Source organism: Rhinopithecus roxellana, chromosome 4, assembly GCF_007565055.1.
Source record: "Rhinopithecus roxellana isolate Shanxi Qingling chromosome 4, ASM756505v1, whole genome shotgun sequence".
Taxonomy (NCBI): domain Eukaryota; kingdom Metazoa; phylum Chordata; class Mammalia; order Primates; family Cercopithecidae; genus Rhinopithecus; species Rhinopithecus roxellana.
This window is the reverse complement of record NC_044552.1, coordinates 26,330,165-26,347,892: the sequence shown is the minus strand read 5'-3', so window position 1 is coordinate 26,347,892 and position 17,728 is coordinate 26,330,165. Positions and strand designations below refer to the sequence as shown.

General features: G+C 41.4%; 1 protein-coding gene across 1 annotated transcript; it reads left to right on the top strand.

Annotated features, from left to right (window-relative positions):
• Window positions 1-4,337: 4,337 nt before the first annotated feature.
• On the top strand, window positions 4,338-8,618 carry LOC104673840 (HLA class II histocompatibility antigen, DO beta chain). Its single transcript, XM_010378004.2, has 6 exons — window positions 4,338-4,531; window positions 6,078-6,347; window positions 6,790-7,071; window positions 7,557-7,667; window positions 7,920-7,951; window positions 8,140-8,618. Exons 1-6 carry the CDS (start codon window positions 4,441-4,443, stop codon window positions 8,173-8,175), a joined length of 822 nt encoding a protein of 273 aa, XP_010376306.2. The 5' UTR covers window positions 4,338-4,440; the 3' UTR covers window positions 8,176-8,618.
• Window positions 8,619-17,728: the final 9,110 nt, after the last annotated feature.

The window sequence follows — 17,728 nt, the reverse complement described above, 5'->3', positions numbered from 1 at the left end:
AGGAAGCAAGCCATATCTTTTTCCTCTTGTCTCCCCGGAACTGAACAGTGTCTCTGATAAGCCCAGGCCCTTCTATTGTAGACACTGACACTAAGCACAGAAAATGACTCAAAAACGTTTCTAATGGGGTGAATATGATGCTTCAGTTTATTTAAGATGTACCAGAGGCCACTGATGAAGGAGATCCATAGCTTGCTAACTGAAGCTTATTGCTTTCTCTTCTTAGTTCCCATCGCCAGGCTCTATACCACTCCTTGCTTGTGATGTGAGATCACTGATTTCCCTTTGTTAGGTAGGATATGATTTCCTGACAGAGATCTGTCCTAACACCAAATAGCTATGATGAAATTCCTTGGTTATTTTGCCTTTTTGTGTGCCTTATCATTACTGGAATGCTAAAGGTGTAGGAATAAAGTTTCCCTGGGTTCCCAAGAAATACAGTGTGATGGAAAAAGTACAGCCTAGGGACTTACTAGTTATGTGACCTTTGGTTCATTCTGTACTTACTTCATCTGTAAAAGGGAGATCATGATAGTATCTATTGCAAAGGGTTTTGTGATAATTCTCTCTCTTTCTTTCTCTCTTTCTCACACACACACACAAGCACACATTTATATAGTGCTTAGAAAATAAACTCATAATAAGCAATTGACAAATGTTAGTTATTATTATTATGTAGGCAGATCAGATTTTAGAGTTTGTGAGACTTAGACACATTTACACAGAAGAAAGAGCAGCCCTCCTAACTTTCTGGTCCAGTGCCATATCCTCCATTTTCTCCCCACCCCTTGCCATCTATCAACTCCCTCTCTCCTCTAAATCTAAATACAGGCCCCCATTTGATCCATATTGTCTAGGCCCTTCCTCTCCTCTCCACATGGCCCTTTCTTCAGCTCTGAGGGAAGCTGCAGAAGCCCAGCCATGGTGCTGTCTACAAAGAAGGGGACACACGCCTCTTCCACCCGCTCATGCTGTTACTGCATCTGATCATCTCCGCGCCATGTCCTCATTCACTTAGCCTAAGTTGAGTGTCTGTCTCCATTTCCAAATGCAATAAAACATTTGGGAAAGACTAAGGTAGGTGTGGGCAGGAAGAAGGGAAGAAGTCAGATCCAGTGGCTTGACCACCGTCTGATGCCTCCTTATCCTCAGCTCCACACAAGCCCTCACCAGTGTGAGCTCCACAGCCATGCACCTGGAGGAGAAGCACTCACAACCAGGGTCAAATACCTTGTACTTGGGGTCTACCAGTAAGCCTGTGGCCAGCCTTCCACTTCGTGAATCATCATATTTACATGAGAGATGTGGAGAGAGAGGTGTCAGCCTTCTAGCTCCTGTCCTGTAGCGGTTAAGTCAAGTCAGGCCAGGCTGTGGTAACCAACAAACTCCAGGGCTTTCATTAAAGAACAGCTGTTTCTCATTCATAGAGTGTGTTGTAGATGTGAGTGATTCTCTGGGGCAGCGGCTCTTCCTGGTGACTCAGCTAATTAGACTGCTTTTCTACTGGGATTGTGCTATCTCAACACAAGCCTGTCTTGGTTGACTTGGTAGGGGAGGAGGAGAAGAGTCATGCGCAGGGAGTTAAATTCTTTGACCAGGAACCTTTTGTTCACTTTCCATTGGTAAGAACGAGTCACACAGCTCCAGGAGAGTAGGAAGTCTAGTTTCTTGTTTTCCATGGGCCTAGAAATTAGAGGATGAACATTAGTGATGTCTTCTACGTCTTCTCTCTTTTTCTTTACCTGTTACAATCTCCCATGGGGAAGAAATTATTTTTCTGATTGGTCTGATCGAGGCCTCTAACCAAGGCCATGTTTACTAACGGTCATAGAACAGTAAAAGTTTGCACAATTGCATTTCACCTCTCTTTTCTGAATCCTGCTTGATTAACTTTAAAAACTCACTTACAAACCACTTCTTGCTCTTCTTAGTTATCAAATATATTTTCTTTCAACTCCTTTTTGACAGATCTTGTCTTGTTCTCAGCTGAGTCCATCACAACCATCTAAATGGAACTCCCTCATTCCCCTCTCTCCCCTGCTGATCATCCTGTCTTTGTTCTTTTATCTGAAGAAGGGTACCTTTCTTCCCCCAAGCCTTATGCTCGCTATCTTAGTCCATCTGTGTTACTGTAACAAGATACACGAGACAGGGTAATTTATGAAGAACAGAAATTTATTTCTCACCTTTCTGGAAGTTAGAAGTTCAAGGTCATAGCTCTGGAAGATTTGATGCCTTGGCCATTGACTTGGAAAAAAAAAAATCACTGCAGTGAACTTGTGGTTACCATGATATCCTGGGTTCATTCTTAATGTGCACAGTATAGGCAAATCAGGGCCACATTTCATGCTGAAAGATGATGTGAAATGATGAGTAAACATTGCCCTTTAAATAATAATAACATAGATGGTGAATTACAATTTGCACTTTTGGTTTCATTTGCTTAAAGATAGTGTTTTACTGTCTAGGTTTTACTGAAAGAATACTTAACTAAACACTTCAGTCAAATCATTCCAGTGTAACAGCCCTCACAAGGGGGAAGGCAGAAGGGCAAAAGTGCCAAGGTATTCCCTCCAGCCCTTCTATTTTTATTGATTGACTGATTGATTGATTAAGACAGGGCCTTGCTCTGTTACCCATGCTGGAGTGCAGTGGTGCATTTATGGCTCAATGCAACTTTGAACTTTTGGGCTCAAGCAGTCCTCCTACCTCAGCCTCCAAAGTAGCTAAGACCACAGGTGCATGCTACCATATTTTTTTCTTTAATATTTTAAAATTTTATTTAGACATGGGAGTCTCACTATGTTTTCCAGGTTGGTCTCTAACTCCTGGCCTCAAGCAATCTTCCTCCTCAGCCTCCCAAAGTGCTGGGATTATGGGCATGAGCCATCATCGCTGCTCTCTCTAGCCCTTTTTAAGTCTCTAATCACATTCAGGAGGCCTCTGCATTCATGACTTAATCACCTCCTAAAGGGCCCACCTTTTGATACTATCACGTTGGTGATTAAGTTGCAGCACATGAATTTTGAGTGACATTCAGACCACAGCATTTTGGAGAAAATTGTCCCTTTCTTTTCTTTTTTATCTTCAATTCCTCTTTTCTACAGATGCCTTCCACTTCACTTGGAACCTTGTTAAGATCTCTCCTGTCTTAAAAATTTCTTTTTCCAGAACACCAGAACTCATTGCTTCTGTCTAACTGTAACTTTGTACTCGTTACCAGTCTCTACCCATTTCTACCTCTGACTCCTCGGCCTCAGGTAATTACTAATGTACTCTTCACTTCGATGAGGTCAACTTTTTTAGATTCCACATAAGAGTGAAATCACGTCATATTGTCCTTCTGTTCTTGGTTTATTTCACTTAACATAGGGCCCTCCAGGTTCACCCATGTTGTTGCAAATGACAGGATTTCATGCTTTTTTATGGTTGAATAGTATTCCATCATGTATATATATCACATACTAATTACCCTGCTTTAATCACTACACAATGTATACGTGCGTTGAAACATCATGCTGTGCCCCATAAATATGTACAATCATTACGTGTCAATTTAAAAAACCCAAGAAAAGTATTTTTTCTTGGTGTTGTTTTTTCTCAAGTGTATCCCATTTTTCTTTGTTTTCACTTTCAAAATTCTTGAAAGACTCTTTTAATCTGCTCCCTTTGTTTTCTTGTTTCCAATTCACTCTTTTGAAATATGGCTTCTACCTTTAACACTCTGCTGTCCTCTTGAAGGTTATTGGTGCCCTATTAATCATAAAACACAATACTGCTCTCTTATATTGTATCCTGGTGAGCCTTTTTGCAGAATTTTATTATTTGAGAATTCTCTTTCCGTGTTTTTTTTAAATTTTTTTTTTTTGTGGTCCTTTTGGCTTATAGGAAACCGTACTCTCCAAATGTTCTCTATGTCTTCTATTTCTTCTTTGATAATCCCTTTACTAAATCCTCTTGAGGCATATGCTTCAGAATGCTTAATTTACATACTCTTAGTTCCTTCTTAATTTACACACTGCCTGTTGGCAATACCAACACCCCATAGGGAGGGAGGCCTATTGGTCAGAACAAGCCAGGGAATAGAAGGAAACATAATAAACAGTCTGCTTAGTTCTTCTAGGGCCCCATGATGTGTCGAATATATATTTTTACTTCTTCTCCCAGCCCATTTTTAATATACCTAAATTACTATCAGTGATTCTGCAGGCAAACAATGGTTGAGTGGTATGACACAACTTCGTGAAAGTATCCTACCCAGTACCTGATGATGCAAAACTCTTCTATCTTGATTGGTTGTCAGTCCGAGGAGTTTCCAATCCTGGGGAAGCCAGAAAAACAGCTATTTATACTCTTAATGAGTACTTTTTGCCTGAGTTTTATGAAACCATTCTGAAGAGGCTGACGATTTTACTATCTCATTTTTTTGCTTTCTCCAGAATGGGTTCTGGGTGGGTCCCCTGGGTGGTGGCTCTGCTAGTGAATCTGACCAGACTGGATTCCTCCATGACTCAAGGCACAGACTCTCCAGGTAAGAACAGAGCAATTATTTTTTTCCAGTGTTTATGCAAGAATTGGCATGGGGGAGTGATGCCTTTCCTTATAAGTCCAGGCCACAGATCAGACTGGAAGTGGCTTTTGGTTTCAAAGAGCAGTGTTCTGCCCTTTGCCAGAAAAGTACATCTTCCCTCTTTGCATGGGATGGACTTCATATACCAGAGCCACCTATTAAAGAGGGGTAGGGAGGCAGAAAGAGGGAAACATTGTGTTTTGTTTAGGATCCTTATTGTGTATATCAACCTAAGTCAGAGACTGGGCGTGTTCAAGGCCTTGGCCTGGGTTCGAGCCTGCTGGGAAAAACCTGCAGTTGGCTGGGTCACAGAGGCTTTCTGTGATTTTTCGGTCAGGACACGGAAAGAAACCTCAGTTGGGGTATATATGGACAAATGAAACTGGAAACAAAGGTTGCTCCTTCTGTCATTTATTAAGCCACTACTATATGGTCAGAATTGTACTAAACAGTTTTGAGAAGTAAGAGAAGTTGAATAGAATACATTGTCTTTGTCCTCAGGCTACCAGGTGCAAGTTACTTGTCACTGTTATTTTTCTAGCACAGGCGACAGACGATGCAACCATGAAGCAATGTGAGACCATGACAGCACATATTAATGAGCAGAAACAGGATGTAATGTGCTAAGAACAGAATCCACTTTGCATGTTAGTTTCATTAAATACAAAACAGGAACAAACCTGGCCGGGGGAGATCATCATTCTTAGAGAAGAGAAACTGCCCTGAGTCTATAATGTCCATTAAACAATACAACTGAAAAAAAAAATCAGCACAGATTTTAAATGATGATGAAAAATTCATACTTCCCCCCCGGTTTAGACTACTAGAGGAAATAGAGAAGAATATACATGCTGAGAAATTGCAGGCTGTAACTTCATCTGATATTAGGTACTGAGTGAGGGATAAGTGGGGTTCACCCAGGAAGGTCATTCTTATGGCTCAGTTCAGAGTTGGAGGAGGCTTCTGAACTTAGGAATGAAAGTAAATTTACAACCCAACATTAATAGCAATTATCCTTCAAGTCTTGACTTAGATGCAGTTTCTTCGGGAAGTCCTTCCTGACTTACCTATATTATTAACTCCATTTGAATTTCCTTTTTATTGTAGTTATTGTTGTTAAGTGCATAGAATTGGTTTAATTTTACCCAGTGAGTTCATAGCACATTGTAATTATTGGCAGTAGTACAAGACTCTTCTCTTCCTTTGCCTCCATTCTCATTCTCTCCCCTCCCTAGAGAATCCATTCTAAACATGTCTGGTATGTCTGTAAGTATGAGAGTGGCCTTTAGAAATATGTAGCATTTTTCCCTTTATGTAATTTTAAAATTTAATAAATATCATTGTGTGTTGAATCACATTCTGTTTCTTTTCTCACTTGACACTGTGCTTTTTGAGCATTCTGAGGTCGAAGGCCTCCTCTTAGATCCATGTGGTCTGACGTAATTTACCAGGCATGGGTTCTCCCAGAGGAGGGGGCTGGTTCATGGTCCCTGTTTTGGTTTTCCAGAAGATTTTGTGATTCAGGCAAAGGCTGACTGTTACTTCACCAACGGGACAGAAAAGGTGCAGTTTGTGGTCAGATTCATCTTTAACTTGGAGGAGTATGTACGTTTCGACAGTGATGTGGGGATGTTTGTGGCATTGACGAAGCTGGGGCAGCCAGATGCTGAGCAGTGGAACAGCCGGCTGGATCTCTTGGAGAGGAGCAGAGAGGCCGTGGATGGGGTCTGTAGACACAACTACAGACTGGGCGCACCCTTCACTGTGGGAAGAAAAGGTGAGCTGGAAGGTGAGGTCTGGCGGGGCTCAGGAATGTCCCCCATGTGAAGCTGGCCACAGCTCTTCTTCCTTGTAATCAATTTTCTGCTTTAGGATAAATGGTTGTCTGTATAGATGTTCTGGCCCCAGCTGTGATGCATTATCCTCACAAGTCAGCCACTGTGATCTTGGTCTCAGACCCCCAAGGTTCTCAGGGACTTCGAGGGCTAGTGTATTCTCAAAGAGAAGCAGTAATCGTGGGAGTACCTCAGAAAGTCTAAATCCTCCTGGCAGACACTGACATACCCGGTTACCGAATTTGGGGGCTGAGACTTACCCGTACTTTGTGTTCACCTGGGTGATCTGGGAAAGAGATTGATATAGTGATGGTCCCTAAAGAATCTCCTGTCCCAGCTTGGTGGTTTTCTTCCACGATGTCTCATTTTTCTCTCCCTTCCTAGTGCAACCAGAGGTGACAGTGTACCCAGAGAGGACCGCACTCCTGCACCAGCATAATCTGCTGCACTGCTCTGTGACGGGCTTCTATCCAGGGGACATCAAGATCAGGTGGTTCCTGAATGGGCAGGAGGAGAGAGCTGGGGTCATGTCCACTGGCCTTATCGGGAATGGAGACTGGACCTTTCAGACTGTGGTGATACTAGAAATGACTCCTGAACTTGGAGATGTCTACACCTGCCTTGTCCATCACTCCAGCCTGCTGAGCCCTGTTTCTGTGGAGTGGAGTGAGAATTAGTTTCTAGTACTCTCTGGGCCTGACTCAGGACTATACTGACTCAATACAGAGCCTGTGTCACTTCTGCATTTATCTTGGTCACAGCATGAATTATTCTTTCCCTTGATCTGAGACAGTCACAGAAACCAGAGTCTTTGGGTTAGGGTGGGAGAAAACATGGCAGATATCTATCCTCATATCTTCCAAGAAACAAGGAGGTCTAATCACCTCATTATGTGCTTCCGACCCTATGAACTGGTGTCCTCCAATTCTTTGGTCTTAGTATTCAGGAGGCATTCTTATGGGCTGTAAGAATTGGTAACAGATGGCTGGTAACTCCATGGGTGCCAACTTTGGTTTCAAAGAACCATTTTTAAATTTATTTATTTTTCTCTAGCTAGCATTGGATTTGGTGTCTAGTACAGATTCTGGGATTTCAAGAAGATGCTTTAAATATTGGGATGTTTTTACTAATTTAAGACCTGTTTTCCATAGGAGTTCAGTCTGAATATTCTTGGAGAAAGATGCTGAGTGGCATTGCAGCCTTCCTACTTGGGCTAATCTTCCTTCTGGTGGGAATCGTCATCCAGCTTAGGGCTCAGAAAGGTAATGAGCCTGTGAGGAGTGCCCTGCCGCCTGTCCCAGACCTTCCCCACTCCCACCTTCCCTAATGTCAATGATCTGAGGCAAGGAAAGCTGATTGTACCTCTCAGGGGTCACTGGGATAGTTTTTTCTGAAGCTAGAAACAGAGGATAAGCAGAAAGAGTGCTGACATTGCCAGTCATTTGTTCTTCCCTCAGGATAATCATATTGGGTCCTAATTGGGGCAATTCATTCTTTTCTCGATTTCTTTCCAGGATATGTGAGGACACAGATGTCTGGTGATGAGGTAATGTCTCTTTTCCCTTGTCTTTGAGTGGCAGATCATTCTCCCGGTTCTTTGGCCAGAAGGAGATGCCATGGGGGTAGGGAGGAGTAAGGTTGGTGCTGTCTGGATGGGACTGTCCCCTGAGTCTCTGGAATGGCTGTGGGGAGTGTTGAGGCTGCCTCCTGAGACCTTGATCACTGTTCCTCCAGGTCTCAAGAGCTGTTCTGCTCCCTCAGCCATGCTAAGGTCCTCACTGAAGCTTCTCTCCCTGGAGCCTGAAGTAGTGATGAGTAGTCTGGGCCCTGGGTGAGGTAAAGGACATCCATGAGGTCAATGTTCTGGAAATAACCCTCTTCCCTGATCCTTGGAGGAGCCTAAACTGATTCTGGAGCTCTGTGTTCTGAGATCATGCATCTCCCACCCATCTGCCCTTCTCCCTTCTACGTGTATATCATTAATCCCCATTGCCAAGGACACTGTCCAGAAACTCCCCTAAGACCTTACTCCTTCCAGCTCCAAATCATTTACTTTTCTGTGATCCAGCCGTATTCCTGTAAGTCATGATCTCCAAAGCCTTCTGTCTTCCAACTGCAGTCTCCACAGTCTTCAGAAGACAAATGCTCAGGTAGTCACTGTTTCCTTTTCACTGTTTTTTGTTGTCAAATAAAATGGAGATACAAAAAATGTACAGTGTAGTGAATTATTGAAAGAAAACCCCTGTAATCAAGTCAAGGAACAGGACTTTGTCAGCTCCAGCGGAAGTCTCTGTGTACGTCAGGCCAATCATAGCCTCTCCCTCCCTTCAAAAGTGACCATATCCTGACTTTATTGAACCCCTTTCTTGTCTTTATAGTCTATTCCCCCAGGTATGTGTTCCTGGACGCCACAGCTTAGTTGTCTTTTACGTCTCTTGTACTTCACTGGTTTCTCCCCCATCAACCTTTTTCCCCCTTATGAGTAATCTGTTGAAAAGCTCGAGCCATTTGACCTGTAGAGTTTCCCACACTCTGGACTTTGCTGGCTGCGTACACGGTGTGGTGTGACACGTCCTCTGCCCTCCGGGCCTCCTGCAAATTGGCCTCTGGAGGCAGAGCCTGGGTCAGTCTCTGGTTCGATCTTTTCCTTTGGAAAATCTGTGCGTGGTGTCGTGGCTTTTCACCATGAGACGCATAATTTCCAGCTGTTTCTTTCTGTGATGTTATCAACCATTGATACTAATTGCTTAGGTCTGTTAATTTACTGGGGATTGCTGAATGGTGATATTCTGTCATTTTTTCTTCATTTATATGCTTTATTAATGCTACAAAGAGGCAGTTCCCTTCATTTACTAGTGGGCTACTCAGTGGTACAGTGGAAAGGCAGGATCAGTGTTTGACTCTCCTTTTATTTACCAATTTTCAAATTAACAAATTGGTTTCCCACTACTAATAAAATCTATAGATGGCCAATCAGGTTTTACTTTTCATTCTTAAAATAATTACAAACAGAAGGATTTAAGTGTTTGATAGGTTTTACTCTATTGCAATTTTTATGCTTGTTAAAGCTTATTGCTATATTTTTGGTGAGTGAAAACTTCTTCAAGTGGCTAAAAATGAAACTGAGTTCTTTTGACACAAAGTTCTTTTGATAATTTCTTTGTTATCTGGGATGACAAGATGTTTCTGGTTCGTCCTTTTATGTCTTGCCCAGACCTGGAGGCAGCCATTTTTCCAGAAATTCCTGGTTTAGTTTAGTGGGAAATTACATTTAAGACTATAATCCAGCGTTAGGGTGTTTTGTCCCACTGAACCTGCTGCTGGAGTCACCTCAAAAGTGGCGTCAAGGGAGTTGCCACAAGGAAGTGCCTCAAACCATCCTGAGATGGTGTGGGTTAAGACTCAAAGAAAGAAGCGCTAAATGCCAGGGTGATCAATCCAAAGCATTTATTTGGGGAATTTACCTTCAGAGGGCTTTAGGAGTCCTCGCAGACAGCAAAAGAAAAGGGATGTTCTGCCTAGGTATGTCTGCAGTGAGGGGGTCAGGGTTTAGAGTTTGTATGAAGGCTTAGGGCATCTGGCTTAGGGCTGGGACAAAGTTTCGGTGTTTAGAGTAACAACCTAAATACGTTTATCAGTGCCTGGGCGTGTTCAAGGCCTTGGCTTGGGTTCGAGCCTGCTGAGAAAAACCTGCAGTTAGCTGGGTCACAGAGGCATTCTGTGATTTTTTGGTCAGGACATGGAAAGAAAGCAGGGAGAGGAGCAGTGGGGGAACCTAAATAGATGGGAGTGGTCATTGTGTCTGGCCTGATCAATGGAAATAAAGCATTTATACATGTATCCATTTTTAAAAAATCAGTCGTCCGAGCACGGTGGCTCATACCTGTAATCCCAGCACTTTGGGAGACCGAGGCAGGTGAATCACGAGGTCAAGAGATTGAGAACATCCTGGGCAACACGGTGAAACCCCATCTCTACTAAAAGTGCAAAACTTATCCAGGTGTGGTGGCAGGTGCCTGTAGTCCCAGCTACTCGGGAGGCTGAAGCAGGAGAATTGCTTGAACCTGGGAGGCGTAGGTTACAGTGAGCCAAGATCGTGCCACTGCACTCCAGCCTGGTGACAGAGCAATACTCCGTCAAAAAAAAAAAAAAAAAAAAAAAAATCAGTCTTTTCTATATTAAATCTGCATCGCCTTTCTTTTACACGAATAACTCTGGTTTCCAAGGACACAGGGAATGTCCATACTTATTTGCTTTCCCTGGGTTAACATAGACAGCAGTCTAAGGATAATAACACTCATACTAAAACCACCAAAATCGCTACTGAAAAAGGTTGAAATTCTTTTTACCTACTTTTTCCCTATTACCTGTGTTCTCCCTTTTTACCTATGTTCTCCCCCCATTTCTAATTGAACTGCATCTATACTAATTGATCCTGTGCCATTGCATAGACTACTTGCTCCCTTATTAGTCTTAGTTCTGTGAGTAGAGAGATGTTTAACGCTCACCATCATTCCTTATGTGGATATCCCTGTCATGTGGTGGTTTTCAAGGTGTGGTCCGTGGATCCCTGGAGGTCCCTGGGACCCTTCAAGGGGCCTATGAAGTGACGCTATTTTTGTAATAATACTAAGATGTTATTTGCCTTTTTCACTATATTATTTACATAGTGGTACAGAAATATATGGTGGTCACGTGAAACTGTTAGTGCCTGAGCACAAATCAAGGCGGTGACACCAAGCTGTACAGGTAGTCATGTTCTTCACTGCCATAAGCTTACGGTAAAACAGACAAACAAACAAAAAGCAAAAGCCAGTGACCTTGATGAAGCAATAAAATCATTAGTTTACTACGTTTTAAACCTCAAGCACACATCTGTTTAATAGTCAGTGTAAGAAAATAGGCAGCATTTCTGGTGCATACTGATGGAAAGGCAGTTGTCCTATGGAAAAGCTATTGTGTAATTGCATGAGTTGTGAGTGAAGATAAACATTTTTTTTTTTAAAGTGGGTCATGATTTTCCTTGAAAGAATGACCGAAAGGCACACTGTGATTATTCAGACTTGGGTATTTGGTAGAAATTTTCTCAAAAATGAACAAAATGAGCCTATCCCATCAAAGAAAATAATATTGACAGTGGAAATTGGAATTTCAAGAGAAAATTAAAAGTTTGGAAAACTTATGTGTGCCACAGCTTCTCACTACTTAAATATTTTTCTGATGAGCTTGGTGGTGATATCAACAAATATGGTTTAAAAATATTTTAATAAAATATGTCAACACTTTAAAGATCTGCATAACCCTATGAACCAATCATTTACAAATAATCAATGCATGATATTGCAAAGTCATGCATAGAGGAAAAGATCCATTTAAAGATAGACTAGTGAATTTTAACATAACAGAATATGAAAAGTTAATTGGTAAGGTTTCAGATTCCACACAGCAACTAACCTGTAAGAATCTGCCATTTCTCGAGTTTTGGTTTCTTATCAAGGAAGAACAGTTACAATAGCTGAAATGGCTATTGAAACTTTCCTTCTTTTCCCAACTGTGTATCAGAGTGAGGCCAGATTTTTTTCTTGTAGTTTAGCCAAAACAACATATTGTTACAGCTCGAATGTAGAAGAATATATAACCAAGCTAGCTTTATTAAATAAAGAGATTTTTACAAATGTAAAATAATTCCTTTTTTTACTATTTTTTTTGTGCTGGAAAAGACAGCTATTTTCCATAAAAGTATGTTGTTTATGTTAACATGTAATGGGTTTGTCATTGTTATTTAATAACAAATAAACAAATTAATATAAATGTCACTTTACATGACCCACGTAAACTAAAGTTTCTTGGTGTTCTCAACAGTTTTACAAATAAAAAGGAATCCTGATCCAAAAGACTTATAAACTACTGATGTAGTCATCGTGATTGTTTGAAACTGTTTCTGCTAGGTGCCTCAGGAAGGCTTAGGAAAGTGTCTTAGTTTGTATGAGCTGCTATAACAAACTACCAGAGACTGGATGGCTTAAAAACAGCAGAAATGTATTTTTCACAGTTCTGGAGGCTGGAGGTCTGAGATCAGTGTGTCAATCTGGCAAGGATCTGGCGAAGGCCTGCTGGCAGCATCTTCTCACTAAGACCTCACGTGGCAGAAGGAAAGGCAGCTCTCTGGAGTCTCCCTTATAAGGGCCCTAATCCCATTCATGAGGGCCGCACCCTCATGACCTAATCACCTTCCAAAGGTGTCATCTCCTGATACCATCACCTTGGGTGTTAGGATTTCATCACATGAATTTTGGGAAGGCACATTCAATCTACACCAGAAAGTTCTTGCACTTCATAGTTGAAAGTCAGTTTTGTGGCTATAAAAATCTTGATTCTATTTTCTGCTGAGTATCTTAAAAAGTTACTATATTTTCACATAACTGCTATCAAAAAATCTGACTAATTATTAAGAAGTCATTGCTACTTTTGCTGAGTATCCAGATGGCATTTTCTTTTTCTTTAGTATCCACAAATTTTATTGAAATGTATCTTGGTCAGGAGGAGGGCAAGATGGTTGACTAGATGCAGCCAGGTGGAACAGCGCTCAACGAGGTACCCAGATGACTGGCGTGCTCCTAACAGATGTTCAGACAGAAGGCACCTAGAGTGGACAGAGGGAAGACACAGAAGCTGGGCGGAAGAGGGAGAAAGCTGGGAACCCTACATGGGGCTACAGCACATCCAGACTCATTCCTGTCCTCCAGTGACTCCAGGGAAATGGGTGAGTTGAACTGGCAAGGAGCAACCCACTGTCACCATGACCTCTGGAACCATGGCAGGAGGAGACTCATTGACCACCATGGACACTTGAGTTGGCAGGGAGAACTGCTTAGAGAAGTGGTAGGGGCAGCAAGCCAGCTGGTGTGGAGCCTAGAGGATTCGGTGCAAAAGCATCTGCAGTGGAGCATGGCCAGGGATGGCCATTTCCCTAGGCTCAACTTACTCCCACAGGAAACATTAACACTAGGGGAACTGTTGGTCCTGAAATCTATAGGCTGGTCTTGCCCATCAGATGGATCTGGTTCTATCTGAGCACCCCTTGGTCTTCTGGCCTCTCCTGGGGCCCCAGCCTGGCCATATCTGCTTGCAGGGCAGCCTCAGGTGCCCTGTGGGCCTGCACCATAGCTTCTACACTGGTAGACAATGCCTGACCAGTGAGTGGAGAGCTCCAACGAGGAGGCCCCTATGACCAGGCACCAGCCTGCATGCTCCCTCCCCACACTGCAGCTTCCTCTGGGCCCACAGCAACTCCCCGCATCACTTTGCTGGTACATGTCTGCTGGGTAGGTTTTGTTTTCCTTGCTTCACCAGCATATGGTAGTGCAATTCACCCCCCACCACTCTCCTGATGACCGCCATTGTAGACAGAGCCTTGGTGGGCACAGAGTCAACCAGCCCCACTCCCTCCATCATCCCACCCTGTGCTAACACTGTGCGGAGAACAGCAGATCCTCCCCCACCTGAGTGACCACTCCTGCACAGAAAAGCACGCAGACCTGCACCTGCCAATGCCCTGCGCGTGAGCCAACACCACCTCCTGTGTGACCACACATACAGTTGCCAGCAGGGGCCCCTCTGCCCTTCCTACAGCTGCATTGCCTCTGCCACTGTGGTGGATGCGTGCAGGGAGGCGGGCACCCTGGCACCCGCTAGTACTCTGCTGCAGCTGCCACTACTGCTGCAGCTGGCACACTCAAACAAGGACAGATCCTGCTGTCACTGTACTATGAAACACTTTGGCTGACACCACTCATTGGAGTGTGGTGACCAGCGGTCTGGGAGCACTTTGGACTGCACCACTCCCGCTTTCCCCCCAACCACCTCATCACAGCAGATTCCTAATTCTGAGGAATCACAGAACAAAGTCAGGGCCCCATACAAGTCCCAAAGGATTACAGCATGCAGTCCAGGAGTTGGGAGTGGAATATTGGCCAAATAAAATCTTCCAGAAATGAAGTCAGTTGGCTGAATCCACCTTATACCACAATCAAACCCTCAAAGTCATCAAATAGGATAAGTAAAAAGGTCAGCAATCTCAAAGATTAAAGGAAAATAAGCCCATAAATGAGAAAGAATCAGGGCAAGAACCTTGACAACTCAAAAAGCCAGAGTGCCTTCTTTTCTCCAAACAACCACATCATCTCTCAAGCAAGGATTCTGAACTGGGCTGAGATGGTTGAAATAACAGAAATATAATTCAGAATAAGGAGAGAAACGAAGATCATTGAGCTACAGAAGTACATTGAAACCCAATCCAAGGTAGCTAAAAGCCATGATAATACAATGCAGGAGCTGATAGATAAAATAGCCAGTATAGATAAGAACATAACCAACTTGATAGAGCTGAAAAACACACTACAAGAATTTCATAATGCAATCACAACTATTAATAGCAGAATAGACCCAATGGAAAAAAGAATCTCCATGCTTCAAGACTGGCTTTCTGAAATAAGACAGTCAGACAAGAATAGAGAAAAAAGAATGAAAAGGAAGGAAGAAAAACTTCTGAAAAATATGAGATTATGTAAAGAGACCAAATCTATGACTTATTGGTGTTCCTGAGAGAGATGGGAAGAATGAAACCAACTTGGAAAATGTATTTCAGGGTATCATCCATGAGCATGTCCCCAGCCTAGCTGGAGAGACCAACATTCAAATACAGGAAATGCAGAGAACCCCAGTAAGATACTTCACAAGAAGATCATTCCGAAGGCATAAATTATCAGATTCTCCAAGGTTGAAATGAAAGAAAAACAGTTGGCAGCTCGAGAGAAATGCCAGGTCACCTACAATGAAAAGTCCATCAGACTAACAGTGGACCTGTCAGCAGAATCTCTACCAACCAGAAGAGACTGGGGGCTAACATTCAGTATTCTTAAAGAAAATACATTTCAACCCAGAATTTCATATGTGGCCAAACTAAGCTTCAAAAGTGAAGGAGAAATAAGAACCTTTTCAGAGAAGGAAATGCTGAGGGAATTCATTACCACTAGACTTGTCTTACAAGAGCTCCTGAAGGAAGCACTAAACATGGAAAGGAAATACTGTTACTAGCCACTACAAAAACACACTGAAGTACAGAGACCAGTGACACTGTAAAGCAACCACATAAACAAGTCTGCAAAATAATCAGCTAACATCATGATGACAGGAGCAAATCCACACATATCAATACTAATCTTAAATGTAAATAGGCTAGTGCCCCATTTAAAAGGCAGAGTGGTAATCTGGATAAAGGACCAAGGCCTATTGGTATGCTGTCTTCAAGAGACCCATCTCACATGCAATGACACACATAGGGTCAAAATAAACAGATGGAGAAAAATCTACCAAGCAAATGGAAAACAGAAAAAAGCAGGGTTGCAATACTAGTTTCAGACAAAACAGGCTTTAAACCAACAAAGGTCAAAAAAGACAAAGAAGGGCATTACATAATGGTAAAAGGTCCAATTCAACAAAAGATCTAACTATCCTAAAAGTATGTACCTCCAAAGAGGAGCACCCAGATTCATAAAGCAAGTTCTTAGCGACCTACAAAGAGGCTTAGACTCCCACACAATAATAGTGGGAGACTTTAACACCCCACTGACAATATTAGATAGATCATCAAGACAGAAAATTAACAAAGATATTCAGGACCTGAACTCAGCTCTGGATCAAATGAACCTGATAAATATCTGTAGAACTTTCCACCCAAAAGAGACAGAATATACATTTTTCTCATTGCCACATGGCACATACTCTAAAATCAATCATATAATTAGAAGTAAAACACTCCTCAGCAAATGCAAAAGAACATGACAAACAATCTCTTGGACCACAGCACAATCAAATTAGAAATCAAGACTAAAAGTTCACTCAAAACCATGCAATTACATGGAAATTAAATAACCTGCTTCTGAATGACTTTTGGGTAAATAATGAAATTCAGGCAGAAATCAAGAAGCTCTTTGACATGAATGAGAACAAAGATACAACCCACCAGAAGCTCTGGGACACAACTAAGGCAGTGTTAAGAAGGAAATTTATAGCACTAAATTCCCACATCAGAAAGTTAGAAAGATCTCAATTTAACAACCTAATATAATAACTCAAAGAACCAGAGTACCAAGAGTCAACCAATCTCAAGGCTAGCAGAAGACAAGAAATAACCAAAATCAGAGCTGAGTGGAAGGAGACTGAGACACAAAAATGATTCAAAAGATCAATGAATCCAGGAGCTGGTTTTATGAAAAAATTAATGAAATAGATTGAGTGCTAGCTAGACTAATAAAGAAGAAAAGAGAGAAGATTCAAATAAACACAATTAGAAATGACAAAGGAGATATTACTACTGACCCCACAGAAATACATACAACCATCAGAGAATATTATGGATACCTCTATGACATAAAGTAGAAAATCTAGAAGAAATGGATAAATTCAGGGACACATACACCCCCAAGACTGAACCAGGAAGAAGTTGAATGAATGAACAAACAAACTAATAATGAGCTCTGGAATTGAGTCAGTAATAAATAGCCTACCAACCAAAAAAAAAAAAAAGCCCAGGACCAAATGGATTCATAGCTGAATTCTATCAGGTGTACAAAGAAGAAATGGTACCATTTCTGCTGAAACTATTCCAAAAAATTGGGGAGGAGAGACTCCTACCTAACTCATTCTATAAAGCTAGCATCATCTAAATACCAAAACCTGGCAGAGACACAACAAAAGAAGAAAACTTCAGGCCAATATCCTTGATAAACATTGATGCAAAAAATTCTCAGCAACATACTGGTAAACCAAATCCAGCAGCACATCCAAAAGCCCATCTACCATGATCAAGAAGGCTTTATCCCTGGGATATGAGGTTTGTTCAACATATAAAAATCAATAAATGTGATTCATCACATAAACAGAACTAAAGAAAAAACTCACATGATTATCTCAATAGATGCAGAAAAGTCTTCTCATAAAATTCAACACTCCTTCATGTTAAAAACTCTCAATAAACTAGGTATTGAAGGAACATACTTCAAAATAATAAGAGCATCTTATTACCTATTAATAATTAATACTTAATTAATAGGTAATTAATTAATTATTAATATTAAAATAATTTTAAAATATTAAAAAATTTAAATAATATTAAAATAATATTTAATAATATTAATTTTATTATATTATTCAATATATTATTTAATAATAAATATAATATTTGATAATATTTAATAATATTTAATATTAAATAAACAATATTTAATAATAAATATAATATTTAATACTATTTAATATTAAA

Bases quoted from the DNA above. Each gene is read 5' to 3' on its own strand.
- LOC104673840 (XM_010378004.2), top strand. From the start codon at position 4,441: ATGGGTTCTGGGTGGGTCCCCTGGGTGGTGGCTCTGCTAGTGAATCTG. The intron at 6,348-6,789 runs GTGAGCTGGAAG...CTCCCTTCCTAG, and splicing joins CTTCACTGTGGGAAGAAAAG to TGCAACCAGAGGTGACAGTG. The intron at 7,668-7,919 runs GTAATGAGCCTG...ATTTCTTTCCAG, and splicing joins CCAGCTTAGGGCTCAGAAAG to GATATGTGAGGACACAGATG.